The sequence below is a fragment of the Papilio machaon genome, chromosome 25 (genome assembly GCF_912999745.1).
Source record: "Papilio machaon chromosome 25, ilPapMach1.1, whole genome shotgun sequence".
In the NCBI taxonomy this organism is placed as follows: domain Eukaryota; kingdom Metazoa; phylum Arthropoda; class Insecta; order Lepidoptera; family Papilionidae; genus Papilio; species Papilio machaon.
The window spans coordinates 5,447,188-5,472,781 of record NC_060010.1 but is presented as its reverse complement, the minus strand read 5'-3'; the positions used below and the strand labels follow the sequence as shown (position 1 = coordinate 5,472,781).

Genomic DNA, 25,594 nt, shown 5'->3' with positions numbered 1-25,594 from the left:
GAAACGCTAGTACTTTAACCGCCCGCTTTTAAATGATAATATATGATGTGATAAAAACTTTTTATTAATAAATGCAGTGTTTTCTACATCAGAAAAGTAATAATTTACTTAAGAAATATGCATCAAAGATTGAACAATGCAAAAAACCTTATTATTATTGGTTTAACGCATAAAGACCTAGTAATCAGAGCGTTTCTTTCTGATTTTCTACATTTTGACTACATTTTTACATACAATTATTTCAATATCATAAGCATTAGACACTTCGTTACAATTAAAAATTAATAACCATTTATTTAATGATAATTAGATCGCGTTTATACCCGTGCGTTTATTTATATTTATTTAAACGCTCGTTTGTAAATAACAATATAATATAATACACAATAACAATCAATACGAAAGTAAATAATTTTGATTTGTTTCTGTTTTTGATCATCAGTGTACAATTATCATTGGACAGTATAGGTCGCCTATAGCGATCCCTAGTTCCATATTTAAAATGTTACCTACAAAATGTGGTGGCGGTTTTTAGCATTTTGCGTTCTCGTATCTTTAGTATTATTTATACTTATAAGTTGTATATACGGTCGACCTGTGGTACATTTATCTTTAAATCGATGTTGTGATAATGATCAAATAGCGTTCGAAAACTTTGGTGATAATGTATTAAGTGAAAGGTATTTTAAATCTGATTCTTTGGCTGTGGAAAATTCGACGATTTCTTTGGAGAATATAGAGAAGATGATTGATAATATAAGACAAATGGTTAATGTACATAATCCAAGTACGAGAGATTTGTATGACGAATTAGTTGAGGAGTTAGTATCAAGCAATGGTGAAGACGGATTCTTAGATTCATCGACCGAAGTGACTTTACTGTGATTGTAGACTTTTATGACTTATTTAAAAATTGATTTATTAAAATGTAACATTTTGTAACTTGTTTTTTTTTTTTATTTTACTGAAAATAAAAGCAGTGTTAATATACAATATTATGAATGTGTAATTGTCAATTTTAAAAATATATTTTACAAGTTATAATACTCAATACTGTGTGTTTCCACTGCTGAAATATCTATACAAATACATATAATAATTAAGACTTTTTGTGTAAATGTGGGACATGTTTTTGTTTTCAACAGTGGAAATAGGGTTAATCCCAGTCCTGTTATTTTCTCCCATGAATTTTTCCTCCCGTTAATTATAATTCTTTGCTCTTTTTCTCTGATAATTCTTCTGTACTTTCTTGTGTATGTATGTGGGTCTTTCTATTCTTTAATTCTTGACTTTCTTTGGTATTGCCACTGTAAAAAATAAACAATGATGCGACCAAAAAAAAGGATAGACATAATAATCAAATTTGTATTCAGAAACTCCTCCTTTTTAATATTGGTTAAAAACAACATTTAATTTTGTATTTTTATTAAGAGCTGTTGTATCTAATGCTTGAAGATGTTCGTGTACAGCAGCCTTAATTGTTAATTTTTAATCCTAGCAAACTTTAGTAATACTTACATTGATTCCAGAAATAATTTGACTAGATTATTGAGAGGTGCTTCGATGAACAGCAAGAAAAACAAACTTATGAAGCAAGACAGTGTTAGAGTTCCCAAGAATTTTTCAGTCTGTAACGAATAAACTCAATTATAAACAAGCCTTTTGTCGTACAAACTACAGTCGAACCTGGATAAGCGAGAGTTCAAGGAACCGGGTAAAGGTTTCTCTTTTATTTACTTCTCGCTTATCTAGGTTGGACTGCATATTTGATAGGTATGAATTCGTAGAACATGTCCTTCGACTTTGCCCTAGTATAAGAGCCTAAGGGAAATCCTTGCATATACTAAGGGGGACTTGAAGTCTGCGTGCGATATTAAAAATTACCAGTAGATAACCGTTGAAGTGTAGAGGACTTCGTATTGAAATGGTATTATACATGACGATAATACAATGGACCATGTACATTCCGTATGTTAGTTTGCTTAGCGGCACGAAGATAGACCAGGAGAGAAATTCTTTGATATACGCTGAAAGAAATCAAAAGAAACAACTTTTTAGTGCATAAAATTGTGTAATTGTCCGTAAAATAATGTATTGTAGGTTGTTTTAAATGTTAAATGCAACAATCTGTTATCGCGTAATGTTTATAGTAAATTAAATTTACTTATAAGGGTTAATGAGATAGAACATAAAAACTATGACATTTTGCTAAAAAAATATGAAATCGTTTTTAAAGGCATAGGCCGTTTGCCAGGACTACATAAAATAACAATTGACAAATCAGTACCTCCCGTTGTTAACTGTTCTAGAAAAATTCCAATTAAATTAAGACAAAAATTGCAGGAGAAACTGAATTGTCTCGTAGCTATAAATATAATCGAAAGGGTGGACGAACCTACCGACTGGGTGTGGAATATTGTTTTAGTTGAAAAACCAGACGGAAAAATTAGATTATGCATTGATCCGAGACATTTAAATAAAGCAATTAAACGTAGTCATTTTCAATTACCAACAATGGAGGAAATTACGTCGAATTTAACAGATGTAAAATTTTATTCGCATTTAGACGCGAGCAAGGCATTTTTCATGATAGCTTTATACAAGGATAGTTCGAATCTTTGTTCATTCGCGACACCTTTTAGACGTTATAGATTTTTAAGATTGTCATTTGGCGTTTGCTTCGTTTGCCACCGAAGTATTTCACAATGCAATGTGCAATTCACGATAGAGGGTGTCGAAATATTCGTAGATGACCTGTTAGTGTATGGAAGTAGTAGGGAGGAGCACGACCGGCGGCTGGAGGCGGTTCTGCGGCGCGCGTATTGTAATACCGGAGAGTTTAAGAAAAGAAATGTTAGATCGCAGACATGAGGGACATCTGGGCATAGAAAAGTGTAAAATGCGAGCTAGAGTTATAATGTGGTGGCCGGGCATGTCAACGCAGATCGAACGTGCGGTCGTGGGTTGCGAGACGTGTTCGGAGCGCGCACCCGCACAGCCCCGAGTGCCCTCGTTCCGCACAAGGTGCCCGAAACACTGTGGCAGGTGGTCGCCACTGATATATTTCACATGGGTAATAAAAACTACTTATTAGTAACACTACTATTCAAAATTCGTCGAGGTCGTAACACTCCATGATTTAAGTAGTAACACGGTGATATGTCAATTAAAAAGCATTTTCGCTCGGCACGGCATACCAAAGAAGTTTATCTCTGACAACGCAAGACAATTTACCTCTAATGAATTCGTAAATTGTCAAACTGAATGGGAATTTCAACATATGACTAGCTCACCGTATTATGCACGCTCGAACGGCCTTGCGGAACGCAATGTTCAAACTGTCCAAATGTACACGTGTTTCAACTGTGGAAAGCCACTATTATTGTATCAACCGACAATTCTTACATCTAGATAAGTTATAAATAATACTTACGCAAACTTCCATATTCGGACATCAAAATAATTGCACAGATTATAAAGGCCCAGATAATTCTTTGCAAAACATTTAATAACATTACTTGCATGTTGTAATTCCACGTAGATAAATAAACAACTATAGCGAAAAATGCCAGAAAATAAATAAATAATTGTTTCTGAAACAAATATAATACAAAACCAATATAAAGGTGAATATACACTAGAGCATTTTCTCAAGCATTTCTATGTAATGTAACGTTTTAACGAATGATATGGTACAGGTAAAAGCATAGTTTCCAAAGCAAGTCTGGTTCGTGTAAGGGTGATACACAACAACATATAATAAAGCGGCTCGTTGTTTTGTTACAAGTAAATGTTCTAGTCTATACCCACCTTTACATATTTTTTTTAAAGTATAAGTTGGTAACTGAGGAAGCTGCTATCTGAATGTGTAAACATAACAAAATGGCAGCCTTCTAGACACCTCTAACCAGTTAAAAAGTTGCCTACGTTTTCGGCAGAAGAGAGCACGAATAGGAAGAAGATATTTCCCCATCCAATGCGTTTCACAATGCTAAATTCCCTTCCCGTATTCGTTAGAAGAAAAGGGTGGGAAGAGAAAGATGATTAAAATTATGATTCCGGTACGCACACCCATCAGACTATACGAGGAATTACTTCCTTTTGACGCCTATGTTATGTGTGGTCGTGGCACCGGACGCACTGGATATTCTTGCAGCAGCTTATAAAGCTACGTACTCTACAGTTGTTAAATTTAGATTAATTAATAAAATATAAAAATGTTAAAATACCTTTGTAAATGTATTTCTAAAAGCCTTGGCTCCGTACGTGTTCATAATATAGCCTACCATCAAACCCACGAAGTAAGGGCTCGCTCTGTGGTGTGTTTTTAAGTATGATACGAAAAATTTTGAATCTTTAACATGCCTCATTACTTTGTATAATCTGTTAATAATAAACATAAGGAAAGTAAATCTATATATATAAAAGAAAGTCGTGTTAGTTATACTATTTATAACTCAAGGTCGGTCGAACTGATTTAGCTGAAAATTGATGGGCAGGTAGCTTAGAACTAGGAGACGGACATAGGAACTTTTTTATCTTGTGTGCATTTTTTATATTCCGCGCGGACGGAGTCGTGGGTAAAAGCTAGTCTATATATATAAAAGAAAGTCGTGGTAGTTATACTATTTATAACTCAAGATCAGTTGAACTGATTTAGCTGAAAATTGATGGGGAGGTAGCTTAAAACTAGGAGACGGACATAGGAACTTTTTATCTTGTGTGCATTTTTTTATTCCGTGCGGACGGAGTCGCGGGTAAAAGCTAGTGTTTTATATTTATCGGACTTGTGATTTGAGATTAGTAATTTTGCAAATTTTTACGAGCGTTTTCTTACAACACAACTCATGCCCGTAACCAGACATCAAGGATATTTTGAGGTGTCTTTCACTACTACATTCACATATCTTCGTATGTTGGTTTCGCTGTTGTTCTAAAGCTCTTCTTGAGTGTTTCATAAGCGTGATACTCGAGTTAGAGACAAACCTCGATAAGCGATAAATATATCTTGATCCCGTGGACTCTCGCTTATTAAGGTTGTATTGTTTAGGTAATTTTTAAATGAATTTTAGTTTAACTTACTGGAAGTGGAATGGATTATCTCCCAATTCTGGCGTATTGTACGCTAATATACCTGGCAGTAGAATACTGAGAAATGCTAGAATACCGAAACAGATCTTCCCAAGGCGCGGTTGTTTTTGATGTATCCAAAATATTACTATTGCCAAAAAAGTTAGATGGAAATCGCTGAATATGTACCAGGATGGAGCGTGGCACTGGAAATAGAAAAAAGAAAAAAAAACAGGGCTGTGGTTATAAGATGTAAAGAGTAAAAATAAGTATAATAATTTAGGTTTTTTGTTATATAGTATTTTTCAAACATCTTGTCGGCTCGGAACATCAAACGAGTTGCGAAGAAGCATATATTGTTAGCTGCAGCGAGCGCTGCACAGCTCCGGTCAACTGCCAAGATATTTCAAAAGACTAAGGGTGTGACAGCAGTGGAAATTTATAGTTATACTTACAATATTGGTTCTATCGACATAATTAGCCATCATCAGTAGACCTAGCCACCAGGTCTTGATACAAGCTCCTTGTTCATAATCCATGAACCTCGCACAAAGCGGACCGCAGCCGAAGCGAGGCAGTATGAAGATTATGGTCACTTGGGCGGCTATATACCACCAGATAAGTCTGAGAAAAAGAAACATTAAGCATGGTCACCACTGATTTAAGTTTATTCTGATGTTTTTCAGCATAAAATCGACTTTCAGTTTCCAAATTGTAATTGTAAATTGTATTAGCCAAGTTGATTGTCAATAGATGTACCAAATGTTTAAAAATGTTTATTCTTCCAAGGTTATATAACTTCAAACTTTCGTGGTTTTTACTAAAATACTGTTCGTAAGAAACGGGATTCTTACCACGATTAGGCTGTTTGTCAACCCGTGAACATGGCGCATGCAACTGTGCCGAAATATCGGGAGCTCAAACAGCCTAATCGTGGTAAGAATCCCGTTTCTTACGAACAGTATCTTCCAAGATTAATTTAAAAACCATAAAAGAGACACTTACCTAAAATATCTTTTTATCAGCATTTTCACAAGATCCCACAGATTACTATTGGTTTTGATGTTCCTGACGAATAAAATACCTGACATTATGAAGAAGGTGTCCACAACGATGACCAGGTTTAATAAAAACATACCGTAGCTGTTGAGGTACTGTGAAACAATTTAAAGGTCATTTAGTTCAAGTCAAGGTCAATGAAAGGTCAATTACTTTATGCCAAGGTTAATCTAATGTTAATTACTATATGCCAAGGTTAATTTAATGTCAATTTTTATTTAAGACTTTTTAATGTACTATTTTTATTGTATCCATCCCTTTCTGAATGGTAAGGGCCTTATCATACTAGCGGTTTGCGAACGGCTTCGGGGCAGAGCGGCCACACAGCGAATACGTCGCGGATGCGCAGCGTCGCACATGCGCAGCGGATTCGATGCGCGTTGTTGGAACGAGATCGCCGCGAATAGCAGCGTGGGCGCCATTTTGTACACTCTCGTACAAACGCCAGCCCGTCCGTTTTTCTTTTTTTCTTCAGGTGACACTGATAATCTCAAATGTGTGTCTTCATGTCTTAAGTCTGTTTGTATTTTATTGTATTTTGTCTTAAATATTTTTTTTAGGATTATTTTTTATTCGTTTGCAAAACAACACAAAGTAGTCGCTCTCATCCAGTCGATTAATTGATAATGAATCCTCCCAAAATCGTCGATGGTTTCGTTTGCGTCTCCTGCGTTTTCGAAGTAACATAACCAACAGCAGTGTTTCGTCGTCGGAATTCATTTTGTTACAGACTGTACTATACGTCGTCGTAAACCCGCTGCGAACACGCGAGGAAAACGTTGCGCGTCCGTGACGTTATTGCTGCGCGGCCGCTCCGCCCCGAAGCCGTTCGCAAACCGCTAGTATGATAAGGCCCTAAGGATCTCTTAAGAGATGTAACTCTTTTCATCGCATATATCGATACATCTATAATACTATAGCCGTAATAATAATAATATTCAGAAAATTAGTCAATAGAATATATAGAAATTATTACCATTTCAAAATTCAACGCATTTCCAGCACTAACCAGCATACATACCATAATACAGTGAACGAGTATTATAGTACAAGATGATGTGAACCTTAAACCGTTCAATACTTTGATATCATTCTTTGGACTTGCCAACAAATCATTTGTGTTTCTTTTTAAACAGAAACATCTGATTATCTCGTAAGCTAAAAATGTAAAGGAAAGTAATCAATGATTTCAGAATTAAATAACAGGCTGTGAACGACTGTCGAAGTATTTGTTAAAAATATAATATTGTCCTACATTTTTTCAAGGTTATAATAATAAAAAAAAAATTGAGAGGTGTCAAGGGACACCCGGATGGAACGAAGTTCCTTTCAATTAATTAGTGAAGGAACCAATGTTTATCCTATGAATAAAAAACTTAAATCTTCACAAGAAGTACATTTTATTTCTATGAATTTTCGTTATATATTGTCACGTCGTTGCCATGGTGAAGTAGCGCTCATTCGTCTATAGCAAAAAGTGTCGTGACAACTTTTCGTAAGAATTTTTTCCGTCTAGCCCCCTTTCACAACGCGCGATAAGGAACTTCGTTCCAAAACTTCGTACTTACTTAGTCCAGACTTTATTCTCTGTTGTTTCGATATGTATTTTGTGCATAAAATAACAACTCCTATCAATATAAATGCCGCAAACCTGAAATTTGAAAAATGTAATAATATTTTTCTTTCAATTTCGTCAGTAAGAGTCGGACCGCATACGCAATCGCAGTCCCCTTGACACTTTATGACTGGGCTCAAAACTAGTCCGTGCCGACACCGAATAACTACGATAATGTTAGCCGCTTTTAAAGGCTTCAAAAAGAAGGAGGTTTTTGGATTTAGTTTACTAAATGTTGCTAAAGTTAAAAAACAAACATTGCTAATATATTACTGTAGGTGAAAGAATTAAATAATTAATATAACATGACTTTTTTTTTCGAATCGAATATTATTGGGCGATGATCGCTTTAAAATCACTCATGTGCCGTTCGCCTAGCGTTTAAAATGCTGCATTGCGCAGTAAAACGATGCGTTTTAAACGCGATGCTCTAATTCCAAACACTAAAACCGTTCAAATAAAACAAATGCATTTCCATGTTTCTGTTCATAGCGTTGCATCTGAGCTCTGGACGAAGGAAACAACATTTTAAGGCGTTCATTACTCAAGAGCCGCCAACGCCGAGTTTTAGCGCGGCGTTAAAATAGAGCCCGTGCGATGTGCTGTAACGTAGTAATTATGTGTAACTATTCTTTGATTTTATTCGTAATCGTTATCGTATTAGTCCGTTAATCGTTACATTCAGAGCTGGGCGTTAACTCGTTAATCCGCTAATCGTTAATTAACGAAGTTAACATTTTGCTTAACGGATTAACTTTTAAGTTAACTTCAAAAAGTGTTAACGCTTTTGTTAAATTCCGTTAAACTCCACTTCCGTTAATAAAAGTCCGTTAATCGTTAAATTAGAAACTTGGAGACGTGCTGTCATTTTGTTTAAATTACGCGGCACGCCACGCTCGTAAGTTCAGCTATGTTGAGCGACTGTCGGCGACTCGAATGGTGAACGAACGAGTTGATAATAGATATATGTGAAGTTATCGCGTGCAAGTGTGATGCATCAGAGCCTCCAGGAAAGACGTGACTCATAGGACAAAATCAAAAGAAGGTTCGAAAACACTTTACTGCATTCATACTTTTACACTTTGTCTAATACTCGAAATATAAATACCACTAACATACTCCAGGTTAAATTGCAATCATTGTAATCAAGTGTGAAAAGATCGAATTAATGTGTTAGAGAATGTATAGTGAAATTAATATAGTGAAACAAGTGTCGCCGCAATAAGTGTACAATTGTATATTTAATTCACAAAAGTGTGTGCAATTCGTGCATAGTGTCAAAAGTCATCAAAAGATCTTCCTTTCACTTGTTTCACCTATTTCCTATTCCTATATTTCCTTTCACTTGTTTCACCTATTTTAATTTTGGTATGGTTAACTTAAACTTGCGTAAAATTTTCGAGAATTTAACGCTTTAACGTTTAACAAAGTTAATTTTTTAATTAACGTATCAACGATTAACGAAGTTAACTTTTCGATTAACTGTGCCCACCTGTGAATTGATTCTTATTGAATTATTGATTAGCTCTCTCTCTCTCGCTCTCTATTGTGATAAATTATGAGATAAAATGACATGTTTTAACACAGTTTGTACTATTCGCTCTCTTCTTACACGTTAAATAAAAAAAATTACAACTTACATTATAATATAAAATCCATCAATATGCTTCTTCGCTTCGCCTGCAATTTCACAGTTCTCTATATTTATTTCTGGTTGTAATTTCAATTTACCTAAATAACTCTGTCCCATTAGAGTCTGTAAGATTTTTTTCACTGAATTTTTTCGACACTTTTGTGGCACGCAGACACCCCATATTATCACATTAAAACGTTGATTCCATTCTGTTTTCATCTGTTTTCATATAGTTATTTGGTTATTAAAAACTAAAAATTTTACTGATCATCCAAAAAATATGAAATGAATATCATGTCTATTTTAAAATTCTCTCAGTCGTTTAGTTTACAGTTCACAATTGGACCCCCCAGTTTAGCGTTCAGACCCCCTAAATGTATTTACGGCAGAACCGGTGTTAAGGTACGGTTAGGCGACAGTCCAGGGTGCTATACAAAAAGGTCGGAGAATTACACAGCCTTACATAACACCCCCAAAGGAATGGTAAAAATGAAGCCTTTGAAACCCAGGGCGTTATTTTAACTAAATATGGAAATACTTACGTTTATATGTTCTTCCGTATGTCCATAAGGGTCAATTTCCTGTGCCTTGAATTTCAGTTCCTTATTAGAATGCAGTACTATATCCGCTAAACAATATTTGGTACGGAACGGTGGAGAGGAGTTCCCAATTAAGTCACTTATGCATTGATCGTAGTTACCAAGATGGTGCTTCGAACCCATTAGTTGACCGACTGGTAATTGATTACTGTCCCAAACTGTTGAAGAAAATTTAATATTTCGTAGTGTTGTAAATAATAATTAGATAGGTTAAGATAATTTAGTATTGAACGGCAGGACCTGAAGCTAAAATTTCGAGAAAGTTGACATTAGAAAATAACTAGATGGCGTTGTTATTAAAATAAGCTTTAAGAATGTTTTATTATATACTAGCTTTTACCCGCGACTCCGTCCGCGCGGAATAAAAATAGAAAACGGGGTAAAAATTATCCTATGTCCGTTTCCTGGTTCTAAGCTACCTGCCCACCAATTTTCAGTCAAATCGATTCAGCCGTTCTTGAGTTATAAATGGTGTAACTAACACAACTTTCTTTTATATATATATAATATATATATATATATATATATATATATATATATATATATATATATATATATATATATAGATTCTTGGTTTCATGATGTATTTGAAATGTCATGTTTTACTTTTATTTCACACTTTAATTTAATTTAATATAAAAAATCTTGTACATTTGTGTATAATTCTTAGAAGATACTTACTCCATGTTGCCCAAAGTGTAGAATTTTTAATATTAATAATTGTTTTAATTATTTCATCCAAACAAGGTTTCTCATCTTCAGACCAATGATGGGACATTAAATCTTCTTTCAATATGTCAATACATTCTGTATGTTTTTTTGTGTTCTCAAGTTCTTTGTTAAAAGTTTGTTTAGACGCACCATGATCTGTTTAATTGTAAAATTACATTTAGTAACATATTTAAACTTTAAATATTAAATGAAGCTTAAATTAGTGAAAGCGTCTAAATCAATTAAGCCATTTCTGATATTAGCGCATATAAACAGTCAGATCGAGAAATTACGAAAAATTTAATAAAAATTTCTCTCACGTACAAATACTTACATTTAACGATACAAATATTTAATACAGATATTAATATAATTTCATAACTTCATATAAAAAAACTTACCTATGAATAACGTCGTTATTAACACAACAAAAAATAAATTCATAACTTTAAACACAGAACCAGTCTCAGCACAGAAAACGGCACAACGCAACTGGTACAGATGTCCTTTGTATTATACTTTTATTTACCTATTATATATATATATATATATATATATATATATATATATATGTGTAAATATGTAAATAACTATGTATTACATTGTAACTAATCACGCAGATATTGCTTTAAAATATGATCACTTTTAACGGTTATGCTTCTCCGGGTAACTATTTTATATCTATAGTAGCCTTTACCCGCGACTCCGTCCGCGCGAAATAAAAAAAAAAATAAAAAAATAGAAAACGGGGTAAAAAGTATCCTATGTCCTATTCCTGGTTCTAAGCTACCTGCCCAACAATTTTCAGTCAAATCGATTCAGCCGTTTTTGAGTTATAAATGGTGTAACTAACACAACTTTCTTTTATATATATACTAGCTTTTACCCGCGACTCCGTCCGCGCGGAATAAAAAAAAATAGAAAACGGGGTACTAATTATCCTATGTCCTATTCCTGGTTCTAAGCTATCTGCCCACCAATTTTCAGTCAAATCGATTCAGCCGTTCTTGAGTTATAAATGGTGTAACTAACACAACTTTCTTTTATATATATAGAAGATGTAAATCACTATGTATTACATTGTAACTAATCACGCAGATATTGCTTTAAAATATGATCACTTTTATAAGGGTTATGCTTCTCCGGGTAACTATTTTATATATACTTATATAGTTAAAATACTCCTCCGAAACGGATTGACTGTTTTTTATGGAATTTTAAGAAGAATCATACCCTTATTATTATTTTTTAACTCCGAGACGATTGAGTCGCGGGTAATAGCTAGTGTTTTTATAAGTGTCCTGTGTCATTCGATTTGTATTTTTACCTGGAGTGTCATGGAATCAGTCGGGTTTATTGATTTTATTTATTTACATGGTTTTATTTATTTATAGTTATATTCGTTTGAGCATACCTCTTAAAGTTTAAAGGGTTTTAAAGGTTTTAAAGGCAGACGGCTTTCGATTAGAATTTGTTGCTAGGAGTGTAATAAAGGCTTATTGGTTTGTAAAATAAATTATCGCCCCTTTACATATAGATTTATGGACAATTAATTAATTAAGGTAATAAACATCTAACTACCGCAATGTTAATGTTAACTATGGGTGACAATTATTGTGTTGATTTAATATGAGAAATCTTCAAAAGAGTTTATTTTTCAATTAGCAATTTTAACAGTGGTAGACCCCAGTAACAATATCTGTTACATGAAAGAGCCTCACCCGTTGCAATAGCACGACCACACAGAAGACAGGCTCGAAGTAGAAGTAATTCTGCGTTTGGTCTGATGAGTGTGGTGACGAAGACCTAATTCTAGTCCTCTTCCCCTTCTCAATCTTTTCTTATTAGGAAAGGATGAGAAGGGAAGTGGATTTAGCGGTAGAGGGGATGCATAGGAAGAGGAAATTTCCTCTCTCTGGACGTCCCCTTCTCCGTTGATTAAAGGTAGGCAACGAATCTGCATTTGCGGATGTCCATGGACAACGGTCGCGTCGCTATTTCGGCGAATTGTCACCTGTTTGCTCGTTTGCCAGCTTTTCATATAAAAAACCCTTTTCTTTTAAGGAAAAGATGGGAAGGGAAGTGGATTTGTTGGGGGACGCATAGGAAGGGAAAATGTTCTCTTTCTGTGCGTCTCCTCCTCTTTCTATTAAAGTTAGGCAACTCATCTACGATTGCTAAAAAAAAGCATGACTTAATTTACGAATGCAAACATCTAATTTTAAAGTAATGTCAGCATTTTTGTGTAAGTTCCGCTTATAATACCGGTTTATTAAAATCGTAACCTTTAAAAGACGCTTATATTAATATTAAAAATTATTATGATAAGTCCGCGGTTTTTGTGTATTTCGGGAGTAAAATGCATAAACGGTACGAATCATAAACACAGTATGAATATAGTTTTTTTTATAGGAGAAGGGAGCAAACGAGCAACGGACCGAAAGTTAAATGGATTTTTCATAATTAATAATTACGTTCAATACAAATGTAATAGGAATTTAAAAAGTACCACATTGCACAAAGAGTGTTGGCGACTTGCAATGGGCTGGCAAATACGTGAAGGTTTATAAAACCTTGTGTGCTAACCCCATTTAAATAGGATAACATCAGGGTGATGATGACTGCACGAAGAGTTGCATTTTATTCTTAAACAAATGAAAAACTTATAAATAAAACGTAAAATCTATTTCATTTATGTTCAACTTATAATGAAAACATTTCAACGAATTCAATGAAATACTCTGCTCCAATATTTTCGTTTCGGTTTTCAAAGAAAACGTGTAAAGGACGATTAGAGATATATGTTTCTAGTTTTTTTCCATAGAAATTTCATCTATACTAATACTAGCTTTTACCCGCGACTCCGTCCGCGCGGAATAAAAAATAGAAAACGGGGTAAAAATTATCCTATGTCCGTTTCCTGGTTCTAAGCTACCCGCCCACCAATTTTCAGTCAAATCGATTCAGCCGTTCTTGAGTTGTAAATAGTATAACTAACACGACTTTCTTTTATATATATAGATAGATTATAAATTTGAACTATTTGTTTATTTGTTTGTTTGAATTCCTATTCAATTTTTCGAAACTAATGAACTGATTTGAGAAATTCTTTCACTGTTGGGAAGCTACACTATCTCCGGGCGATATAGGCTATATTTATTACTAGATTTTTTCTACTTCGAACGAAGTCGCGGGCAACTGCTAGTCTATATTCAAACAGGTTACACTTTCGACGTTTTAGGTTATGAGCATAAAAGATGGTTTGTTCTACAACATTACATGATTTCCAGGCTTTAAAGTTTATTTTATTACTTGTGGTGCAGTTTTCGCACCGTGTGATGGTTCTGCGGTGAGCCACAGAAAAGCCCTTAAATTAAAAATCATTAAAAAGTATCTAAAGGGATCTCGAGAAGCGCTAGTAGGCTAATGGTTATTTACATTTGGACAGGTGGTCGTGGGATTTGAATCCTATCATTCGATTCGTAAACTATTTCTAGTAAAAACCTTGAGTTTAGTTGGAATACATTACAAGAAATATTAATAAATAAAAAAACTTTTTTCTGAAAAAAAAAATGGATCGAAATTTTTTATTTTTAAATAAAAAGAATAAATTACGAAGCAATTACAATAAAAAATAAAAATTACAAAATTAATTTTAAATTATTTGATAGTAATTATCTAATTTCCTCAACAAGAAAATAGCTACTACTAATGTATTTTTCTGATCATCTTGTCCTTGTCTCTAACTATGGCCTTTCATGGCCGAACACATGTACAAAAATATATTTTCAAAAAAGAACAGGGCTTTCTTTTAGGAACAAAAACAGAGATGTTAAGGCAACCTACTAACAGTGTCTGTTTACTGTCATTTTTGATTTTTAATATTGACATTGTCCATTTTTTATTTCTTTTCAAATTACATTTTTCTCATGTTCAGTTTCTTTTCTTGTATAAATTAAAAATAATCCGGATCCGGTACGAAAGACCATGTATTTGTACTGTGGTGAAGACTTCAATAGCTTTTAAAGATGAACTAAAGATGTTCTGAATTATATGTAAAATATATTTCAAGTGAAAAACAAAAAAAGTACAAAAATATAATGTCAAAAAGAAAAATCAAAATGACTGTAAATTGACAAGGGGCTGGACATTCCGCAGCCACGGTTACCCTTACAAGTGGCAGCGTGTTTTGTCAAAGGAAACCTACTAGAGGAGACTACTAGATAGAGGAAACAAAATTAATAGGAGAGAGGCAAACGAGTCCATGACTGAAATCCTACTTGTTAGTTCTAGAGTTATTATTGATTAAATTTGTACTCTGTTCATGTATTGTTTTTTAAATGTCCTAATTTATGTAATTTATATTCATTTAACTGTAACACAGATCTCTATACATAGGAAGGCTACAAGCTGCAATAATTTTGTGCATATTTATTTGTCACTATTTTGGCGCTGATGGTTACTATTGGTAGCGATGGTAGGGATTCTAATTAACAATAGAGATAGAATTAACTGTCAGGAACATTGACAGACGTGTTTAAGTCGGAGCATATCTTTCCATCTATAGAGATCAGTGAACTGTAATAATTTAAAACGGTAGCTAATTTAAATTTTGTCATTTTTATTATTTATAAATCTTGTCTCCATACATCTTTTTTCTTATTTTCTTCATTAGCTTCTTTTGTATAAGAATTATTATCAATGCCATTTGCTTTTACATTTCTATTATCTTTTGGAGATTCATCATTTATTGCGACAACTGCAGCATTGTCTTTGAACGAATCACCTTTAACAATTTTAGTATCACATTTTTCTACATTTTTCGAAGTAGTCGGTCTGAAATTAAAATAAATTTGTTACTTAGGTGAAAGTTAAAAGATATTCTGTGGGTTAATGATTTTGTTACAAGTAGGTTCTAAGTTTTCTATGAGGAAACTTGTATTTTTTTGGGATATGAGGTTCAAAGTTCACCTCCTTCGTCGTTTAAATTCATCATCTGACTGTCCTCATTCGACTTTACTTCGTATATCAGATATTCATCTTCCATATTGATCTATCTTCCGTCATTTCAGTAACCTTTCTGTACATCCTATATGTCTATACTCGTATATTATTGGAACATTTTACTTACTTGGTCTTTATTACAAGTCCGACCAAATTGTTTAGAGGTGATTCTATAAATAAGGTCATGTACAAACTGGCTATACTAGAAACTACCACGATACCACATGAATCTTGAAACTGAAATAAAATATCAAAAAGAATTGAATCAAAGTTGAACAACTACTCTAATGATAATAGTTATAATGTAATCACACAAGGTAGACTATACTAGAATACATATTGTAAAGATGTTTTTACTGAAACTTTAGGTGAGAAGTTAGTAGCAGCAATTGTACTGCTATTAAGTTAGCAGGAGAATGTAATTATAAATATCAGAAAAAAGATTTACATGATACTAGAAAGACAAAGGTTACTAGAAAGATATAGACAAAATAAAGACTTACAATTTTATAGAAGTCGTGCCAGGCTTGAGAACGCAGTGCGAGAGTTAATCTCATGACGAAAATGAAGTGGCACATGTAGATTCCGAAGGAAAGTTTACTTAAGGGCGTGAATACGCTGCAGCCTAGAAAGTCGGGGATGAGAGCTGAAAAAAACAAGCGATTGAGAACCTCCTTATTGAAAACGATCAGAAATAAAGGTTCAGTAAAAGTCTAGTATTACTCGTAGTATCGTCAATATGGTTTATTTTAGATTAATTAGCGAATCCAATACTCGATCACATTATATTAATTGTAGTGACGTTTTGTAGCGTAATGGACTGGACCCATTTTGACGTTTATGGTATCGTATAATTTGTCTTCTTCCCCTCATGTCATAAGGGTTACAATCTCGTGTATTGGTTTTTTAATTATACAAATAATATGATGTACTAACGCAATGTTCCATATTCACAAAGTAATATAAAAGCAGCATTAAGAGCTGCCCAGACGGATCTGTTAGTGGCTGCGAACACAGCTGACTCTAACGCGTTATATTCTCTAAATTTGTATGCTGGACCCATCACTAGCACTCCTAGACATAGCGCCATTATTGTTATGAAGCTGATTATTGAATATTTCTGAAAAAGAATTTGTTATATGGTAAATAATTTTATAGTGGGTCTGTTTGACGATTTTATACATATATGAAATTGAATAGATGGGCATAATAAATAAGAGATAAGAGTGGAGAGCCACAATGGAAGAACGAAGGGAGTATGGATGGATTGTGTGAATGAGAATATTGCGTAAGAAGGGAGTGAATAAAATGACGGCTAATAGAGATGTTTGGAAGAGTATATACTGTGCTGATTCTCCGCAAACGCTAAATTTTGTTCATATTTGAAATGTTTGATTAATAACTTTATAAAACAAATACATATATGTTAAACATGTTTGATCATTAAAAAAGAACTTTTAAGACGTGGCAGGTTATGTTAATGACTTTTAAACAAGGATGCAAAAGTAAAATTTTTAGGATTGCTATTTTATAACTTATGCAGAGTTATCTTCCCGACTTACTATTGATATAACGTTCCTGTAATTAGACGGTTTGTAAACTGACAGAATATATCCAGCAATCAGTCCCACAAAGTACGGTGCTGCACGGAAGTGACTTAAGCCGTATATTGGAAAACCGCTTATGTCTTTACGACTGTTTGTAATAGTCCTAAAAAAAACCGTGAATTAGTAGATGTCAACTTTGACCATACATACATAAATCAGAATTTCAAGTATACATTGTTCTATAGAATTTTATTTATGCTTTTGTGATATTACCATATAATACCTTCAAAGACATAAAAAAAAGTTTGGCGCGACCTTAGTCGCACGGTTAACCTTATCTAAAAGGTGAGTTAAGTCTAAAAAACTCTTAGAACATATTTCTACTTTTCGCCAATTCGAGCGATTCAGGCCGTACGCGGATTTCTTTTGTGCAGAATGCATAGGTCTGTTGCTACTGATGCAGGAAGCAACACAAACTGCAGCAAGAGTCGTTTCGTTAAAAAGTTTCTTCAACTATTAACAAATCAAGAATAAATAAAGGTTGTTACTTACTCAACATCAAATATAGTAATAGCATTCAGTTTATGGTAGTAAGTGTACACTCCGGGTAACAACAGGGAGGCGATGGTGACCAGGCCGAACAGACAGAGACCGCTGCGTTTGTTCTTCTGGTATAACCAGTACATCAACGTGCAGGCTACTGCCATGTGGTAGTCCGCTGGTATGTACCATGTTATTTGCATGCACTACAAATTAAGTTTAAAATTAACAGGAGGTAGAACAGACAAGGCAGCAGGGCAGTACTGCGTTTAGAGAAAGTACTGTTCTATGTCGTCATGTATCTGTTCTACTGCGTAGTGCACTGCACAGTATTGTATTAGTTTTTCGGCAAATCACTGCTTGGTGGCTCAGAGCTTAAGTACATGAATTGTAATCTGCAGGTCTTAGATTCGAATGCCCCCATGTGCTAATGTGTTTTTAGATGTTCGATTTACATATGTACATTTATCCGACGTTCTTACGGTGAAGGAATCTTGATGCCACCTGCATATATGTGCGAAGAAATTCAAAGATATGTGTGAAGTTAACCAACCAGCATTGGGTAAGCCTAGTTAATCAATTCTGACTTAAGGTAGGTAGGCTCCGAGACCCTCAGTGTGGTCGTATAGTGAGCTGATGATGAGCAGGACGTGATATTAAGCTTTCGTATTAGTGTTTTCTCAGTACAAATTCATAATGAGAATAATTTATTGCGTGACACATAGAACACACTAAAGTCTTTAGAATAGATATCAAAATTCGTTTTACCTAGTACGAAAGTACGTGTTTCAAGATTTGTACGTATACATTCAAATTGTAGTCTAGTGGACACTTACAATATGTTCCGGGTCGATGTAATTTCCCACCATGAGAAGACCTAACCACCAGTTCTTCTCGCACGCCTCCTGTTCGACTTGAGCATATTTAGACCAAAGCGGACCTCCATACAGGTAGGGTGTTGCAGTTACAACAACAAGGATCATTACTATAAATACCCAAATTAACCTGAAACAAAATATATACTTTTGGAACGAAGTTCCTTATCGCGCGTTGTGAAAGGGGGCTAGACGGAAAAAATTCTTACGAAAAGTTGTCACGACACTTTTTGCTATAGTAAGTATGTTAACGACGAATGAGTGCTACTTCACCATGGCAACGACGTGACAATATATAACGAAAATTCATAGAAATAAAATGTACTTCTTGTGAAGACTTAAGTTTTTTTATTCATAGAATAAACATTGGTTCCTTCACTAATTAATCGAAAGGAACTTCGTTCCATCCGGGTGTCCCTTGACACCTCTCAAGTTTTTTTTCATTACAGAAAGTCACAAGTTATTTTTTTATTAAGTAAAAAAGTAGTTAGTATTAAGTAAATAAATAAAGTTTATTAAGTAAGTTATTTGCTTATTTAATTCTTTTGCCGCCAATAGTTAACAACGTAGTTACACATGTTTAGTTTTGTTTTAAGGTAGTGTGAACAAATGACAGTCATTATAGGTTAGTTTAAAGTAAAATGCAATTTCCACTGAGCGGATGGCCGCTGATCTTATAGTGGATATGTGCTTTAATGATAGAATTTCGCAAGTAAAATTGACAAGAAAATTTAATACTACAACATTGATTTTGCAAAATAAGTATTTATAAAAGAACAAATTGAAGGTAAAAAAGGTTAAAATACTGATTGATTATTTAAGCAAATCCACGTTTACTTTGTAGTCGAAACGCTTGCAATCGGGTCAGTATTTATTGCCACAATAAACTGTGGAAGATTATTACTGATCTTTTAAGAGTTTTGACCTTATTTACATGTATACAATTTGTTTACTGATTTAACCTTGATATTTAATAGGTAAAATACGAGCAAGAGGCCACTTGAATTCGCTAAAAATAACGAAGATCTCCACGTTGACCATCACAGAGGAGGTGATGCACGGAAAGAAGATTGTAAGATCCCCTTCCTATGCGTCCTCTCCATCGCAAATTCCACTTATCTTCTTGAAATTGAACCACTATAGCAGTGTCAGGAAAGTCAGACTTATTAAAAAAAAAGGAATAAACATATACAAACTCCTTGTTTGCCATACCTGAAGTAACGTTTTATTATAAGTTTGATAGGACTGATCAATCTGCCAGTCTCAGGCTTGAAGCTCTTCATCAGCAGCAGGCCTGACATCATGAAGTACGTGTCTACCACAACACTCGCGTGTGACAAGAACCCAGCATACCGCTTGAAGTCCTGGAAGATTGGATTAGAAAACTAGTACTAAAGAATTAATTATAAAAAGCAGTAGTTGATCTTAATAGTAGACTATTTGAGTGCTATCTATTCAACCTCGGCATATAAGCGTCTACAGAAATTACTGCCACCCTCAAACTATCGTAAAGGTACTTTAAGACAAAAAAGATATATAAGTACTGAACATAGTATCAATGGTCTTAAAAAGACCGTAAAATTTTTTTAGAAGTACTTCTAATTGACATGTAGATGTGCGAATACTTAATACGTCCTGGTTTCTTATACTATGAATATACATAAATGTCATCGTAAAATTTCATTTAAATTCAATTCATGATGTGATGTTGGACATGGCTAACCAAAAGGATAACTTCAATATCAAATAGATGTAGTAAAACCATTGCTTTGTTTTTATACTCACGTCCATCATATCCAATCCATTGCCAGCTGTAGCCATGATGTTTATAAACATGACGTGAAGGGTCACCACCATAAACGCAGTGAGGAATCTGACGCCGTGCATCACTTTGATCTCATCTTTGCTCACTGACATAAGATCGCTTGCGTTTTTTCTAAGGTCGAAAGCGCTAACTATCTTCATAACTGTTAGATAGATTAATAAGAGTTGATTAGCAAACAATAAAGCGTCGGTGAGTCAGGGGTTTAGGTCTTGATTTGTTCCGCCATGTACCAATGAGTTTTCGTGATGCAACCTGCACATATCTGAGAAGAAATTCAATGATATGTGTGAAGTCAACCCGCACTTGGCTATGGTTGACTATGGGCTAGTCACCCCTAATTTACGGTAGGCTCCCAGCCCCTCAGTGGGGATGTATAGTGATCTGATGATGATGATGACTATGAAGGTTTTATTTGTTTTAAAGTATGCATTTTATTTGGATTGCTTACCGATGCGATTTGTTTTAGAGTCTTTATTCTTCATTGTTATAAACGTACAGGTCGACGCGATTACGATCAAAAGCACCGCAGACAATCTGAAAGCGTAGAATTTTATTTACATCTATGTATATTTTGTGTACGTATATTTTCTCCTTTTTGTCTGTCTACGTTTATTCCGGGTAATCTCCGGAACGGGTGAGTCTATTTTGAGGGGACTGACACTAGAAAGTAGCTGATGTATGCGGGCATATTATAGGCTACATTTTTTAAATTGTGTGCTGACGTACCAGGGTGAATCAAAAAGTTCTTAGAAGTGCATATATATGAAACCTTTTTGGATCAAGTTCGATATTCAAATTAAAGAGTGTCTATCACACTATATTTATGCAGACTGTCACTTGTTTTTGTCAGTTCGTTCGCATGTAATAAATTTTTTTGTGCAACGAGTTGCTAAAAAGTCAAAATTATGGATAAAAGTGAGTTACGTGTGGTGATAAAATATCTCAGTTTGAAAAAAATGTCTACGAAGGAAATTTTTTTGTACATTCAGCAGACATTAGGGGGTGATGCTGTACCCTATTCTACGGTTGCGTACTGGGTGGCTGAATTTAAAAGAGGTAGATCAAGCTGTAAAGATGACCCGCGTTCTGGGCGGCCTTCAACCTCCGTTACAGAAGAAAATGTCAAAAAGGTTGAGAATCTGGTTTTGGAAGACAGAAGAATGACTATAAAACATATAGCTGAGATCCTAAAGATATCTTTTGGTAGCGTTCAATCCATTTTAATTGATTCACTGGGGTTCAAAAAAGTGTCTGCAAGATGGGTGCCACGAATGTTAACCGACGAAAACAAAAAGCGACGTTTGGAAATTTCCAAGCGTAATCTCGAAATGTTCCAGCGTGATTCGGATAATTTTTGCCGTCGTCTTGTCACCATGGATGAAACGTGGGTCCACCATTTTGATCCTGAAACTAAAAGACAAAGCATGTCTTGGAAACGACCATCCTCTCCATCCATCAAGAAATTTCGAGTTGCTCCTACCGCTGGCAAAGTTATGGCCTCTGTGTTCTGGGATAGTGAAGGAATCCTTTTTATTGATTACATGCCAAAAGGCCAGACGATTACTGGACCCTATTATGCAAATTTAATCCCGAAAGTGCGTGAAGCGATTAAAGAAAAACGTCGTGGAAAACTGTCGTTGGGCGTGTTGTTCCTTCAAGATAACGCTCCTGCTCATCGATCGGAAGTTGCGCTCAACGCAATCCGCTGTGCTGGCTTCAATCTCCTTGACCACCCACCATAATCTCCGGACTTAGCCCCAAGTGATTTTCACTTATTTCCAAAATTAAAAGAGGAAATTCGTGGAACAAAATTTCACGATAATGACGCGGTTATAGCTGCCGTAGAGGACTTTTTCGAGAGTCAAGAAAATAAATTTTTTTCACAAGGAATAAGGAAGTTAGAAACGTGTTATTCTAAATGCATTGCATTGGAGGGAGATTATGTAGAAAAATAAAATATTATTATTTAAATCTTTGCATTTTTTAATATTGATTCCAAGAATTTTTTGATTCACCCTCGTAGTAAGGACGTAGCAAGGGCAACCGCTTATCTATATATATAAAAGAAAGTTGTGTTAGTTACACCATTTATAACTCAAGAACGGCTGAATCGATTTGACTGAAAATTGGTGAGCAGGTAGCTTAGAACCAGGAATAGGACATAGGATTATTTTTACCCCGTTTTCTTTTTTTTTTTTTATTCCGCGCGGACGGAGTCGCGGGTAAAAGCTAGTTTGTAATAAATTAAAGAATTAACTTTGAGTCTTTACAGATTTTCGATCAAAAATTGATTGATTTGGTCATTTTGTTTTTCAACCATGTACCATTTCCATTTTTAAATTTAATTAAATTTACTTCGTATTAACCTATCAAATTTAAATGTAATTTATGGGTTGAAAATAAGAAAACTATTTGTCAGACAATATTGTTTGTCATACATACAAACATAGAAACATGAAAACATACAAATTGAGAAGATCATTACCCTCGTGAGATACTTACAGCAAAGAATACAATCCGGTAGTATTCCCTTGTGGTGTCCGTGTAAACTGACAGTGTAGAGACTTGATATCAGGGTGGGGATTAATTGTACTGATGTGGCTGTACCGATATAAAGTACGTACGAACTTATGTATGGATTCAGTTTGGCACACCGCTGGCATACATATCCCCCATGACATGATGTTAAATGTTGAACTGTATTCATTTCTGAACTGGAATTAAAACGATAGTTATTAGATTAGCAAAACAAAAGACACTCAAATGACAATTTATAAAAAAAAAACAGATTTAAATTAATTATAGATTAGAAAAAAGTACCAATCAAGAAGTTCCGTTGCCTTTAGTCTTATAAAACTTCGAAGAAGAATAAAAATCAAATAACACTTCACACAGTACAAATACAATGGTCGCTCCCGACGCTTGGTGTTTGCTAAAAACAGCCACAGTCATCAAACACGTGCCAAACACCGAACAAAAACACCCAACAGGCATCCCCATGTTTGTCGAAAATCCTTTGATTTTTATAGAATAACTGCAGACGCTGATCACTGGCACAAATAGCGAACACTAAATAAAAACAGGTAAACACCAATCCACACGTGAACGCGATGGATGGATGTTTGTTTGAAGATATCTCCGGAACGGCTCAACGGATTTCGATGAAATTTGGCATAGATGTAGAACAAAGTCTGGAAGAACACATAGGCTACTTAATAAGTTTTTTAATTCCGTTCAGACTGAGTCGCGGGCAACAGCTAGTATTATCATAAAAGTTCTTTATATCGTGAATATCCACAAACAAAAGATCTAAAAAATATAACTGATTGTGACTTACGTGAAAGTAACCCTCTGATTTATCATATGGGTTTATTTCGCTCATTAATTTATCAGCTTCAGCTAGTTTGAGGTCGACGAGACAATACTGCGTAGGCATTGGATCGTCATTCCACAACCTGCGCAAGCACTGATCGAAGTTGCCGAAGTGATTGTGAGCGCCGTAGAACTGACCAGAAGGTAACTGAACACTGTCCCATACTGAAAAGAAATGTTAAAATGTTCATTGCCACAAGACTTGTATACTGTGAACTGGCCAGGCCATTGGTACTGCATGTGTTAGCGACTATCTTCTTCGAAAGAGTCTTTTAAATATTTATATGTCGGAAACTGAATGGCAAACTTTTCTGATTTATTTTTAATTTTAGGATTATCTTTAAAACTAGAATTATTAATTGAGCTTATAAAATACAATTCCATGACTAATGAGTTTCTATAATTCTTCCATTCAAACACATACATATTTTAAATTATATCGAATGATTTACTTACTCCAAGTAGCCCATAGCGTTGAATTCTGGACGTTTGTTAGAATTTTTAAAATCTGATCGTGACAAGATTTCTCGTTATCATCCCATTCTTGGATTAACAAATCTTCTTTCAAGACATCTAGGAAGGATGGATACTTCTTGATAGTTGGCAAAACACTTGTTTGACTTACATCGATGTTTTCAACATCACCACAATTGACAACGCCTGAAATAATATTAGACAACGATAGAAATATCGATTTTAATTAATTTGATTTTGGGCATTAAAAACGTTATTTATTTTTAAATTTAGCTGGATATTTTATACTTATATGTTAAAATCCAGTGTAAAGCAAATACGAATATATTTAAAACAGATAAGGCAAAAATATGAAATTTTAATTATAAAATACGACTAATTATTCTCCGAAAATTTCAGTTTGCAATATTGCTAATTAATTTCCACAGGTGCATGAAAATTTATTAAGCATAATTTATCGGTAAAAAGAAATGACAGTCGTTTGGCCTTTAATTAAGAATATTTGCTATGTCTAAGCTTTCGAAATTTGCTGTCTGTTAGCGAATAAGTATTCAAGATGTTGATTTTTATTTTATGGGTACTTTTTGCGAAACTAAAACTTACCTAGCAACAAAAATATGATAGCTCCGAATATTCTTTTCTTCATTTTCATCACAATGTCGGTTTTTCACTAATAATTTAAACAGTAGAATTTTTTAAATCATTTCACTTTTGTAGTCAGCAATTACAAAAATTTAATTTTATTTAATCTTTCGGTATAAATGAAAGTTTTGCTAAACACTACTGTGACTGAATTCGAAGAAACGACTAAGCAAAATTCGTAAAATATAATGTCTTTTAACGATCAAAACATGCTGACAGAGTTATTATCGACAAGTTGTCTGATTAATGTTTTTTTTTGCAAACTACACGTACCTTTAGCAAACATAATTTGTTTAATAAATAACATTAATTTATTTTACACGACGCAATGTATTTCCTGTTCTAAACGAATAGTGGAGACTTTTATAATTAAATAAACTTAGGTTATGTAATTGTGGAAGGTAAAGTGCAAGACCTTGACCTTGTCAGACAATAGAATATACGTTTTTTTAGCTAGTTACTTTTTTTTTCAGTGTCACCTTAAAACTGTAAACATAGTTATTTTAATTTCTGATTTGGATAATAGAAATAATTTTACCTACATATTAATACGTGAGTCGAAAACCTTGTACCTATTTTTTAAGGAAATCTCACGAACTGACGAACGTGAATTTTGAAAAATTAATGT

The 25,594-nt window shown here is 34.2% G+C and overlaps 3 protein-coding genes across 3 annotated transcripts; all 3 read right to left on the bottom strand.

Annotated features, from left to right (window-relative positions):
* Positions 1 to 1,087: 1,087 nt before the first annotated feature.
* On the bottom strand, positions 1,088 to 7,273 carry LOC106721730 (O-acyltransferase like protein-like). The gene is made up of 9 exons (XM_045684282.1): positions 7,106 to 7,273; positions 6,076 to 6,224; positions 5,526 to 5,694; positions 5,083 to 5,276; positions 4,230 to 4,383; positions 3,434 to 3,593; positions 1,885 to 2,027; positions 1,519 to 1,628; positions 1,088 to 1,307 (listed from the first exon to the last, which is right to left on the bottom strand). Exons 1-9 carry the CDS (start codon positions 7,151 to 7,153, stop codon positions 1,205 to 1,207), a joined length of 1,230 nt encoding a protein of 409 aa, XP_045540238.1. The 5' UTR covers positions 7,154 to 7,273; the 3' UTR covers positions 1,088 to 1,204.
* Positions 7,274 to 7,324: 51 nt separating this feature from the next.
* LOC123722423 lies at positions 7,325 to 11,169 on the bottom strand. Its single transcript, XM_045684143.1, has 6 exons — positions 11,089 to 11,169; positions 10,658 to 10,843; positions 9,920 to 10,134; positions 9,385 to 9,596; positions 7,664 to 7,780; positions 7,325 to 7,346 (listed from the first exon to the last, which is right to left on the bottom strand). The coding sequence occupies exons 1-6, from the start codon at positions 11,129 to 11,131 to the stop codon at positions 7,325 to 7,327; spliced, it is 795 nt and encodes a 264-aa protein (XP_045540099.1). The 5' UTR covers positions 11,132 to 11,169.
* A 3,601-nt stretch (positions 11,170 to 14,770) lies between these two features.
* Positions 14,771 to 25,042, bottom strand: LOC106721712 (nose resistant to fluoxetine protein 6-like). Its single transcript, XM_045684230.1, has 14 exons — positions 24,928 to 25,042; positions 24,307 to 24,510; positions 23,816 to 24,015; positions 22,981 to 23,192; positions 20,927 to 21,012; positions 20,439 to 20,620; positions 19,866 to 20,017; positions 18,615 to 18,783; positions 17,791 to 17,984; positions 17,254 to 17,401; positions 16,628 to 16,811; positions 16,195 to 16,337; positions 15,819 to 15,928; positions 14,771 to 15,523 (listed from the first exon to the last, which is right to left on the bottom strand). Exons 1-14 carry the CDS (start codon positions 24,974 to 24,976, stop codon positions 15,316 to 15,318), a joined length of 2,241 nt encoding a protein of 746 aa, XP_045540186.1. The 5' UTR covers positions 24,977 to 25,042; the 3' UTR covers positions 14,771 to 15,315.
* Between the last annotated feature and the right edge of the window lie 552 nt (positions 25,043 to 25,594).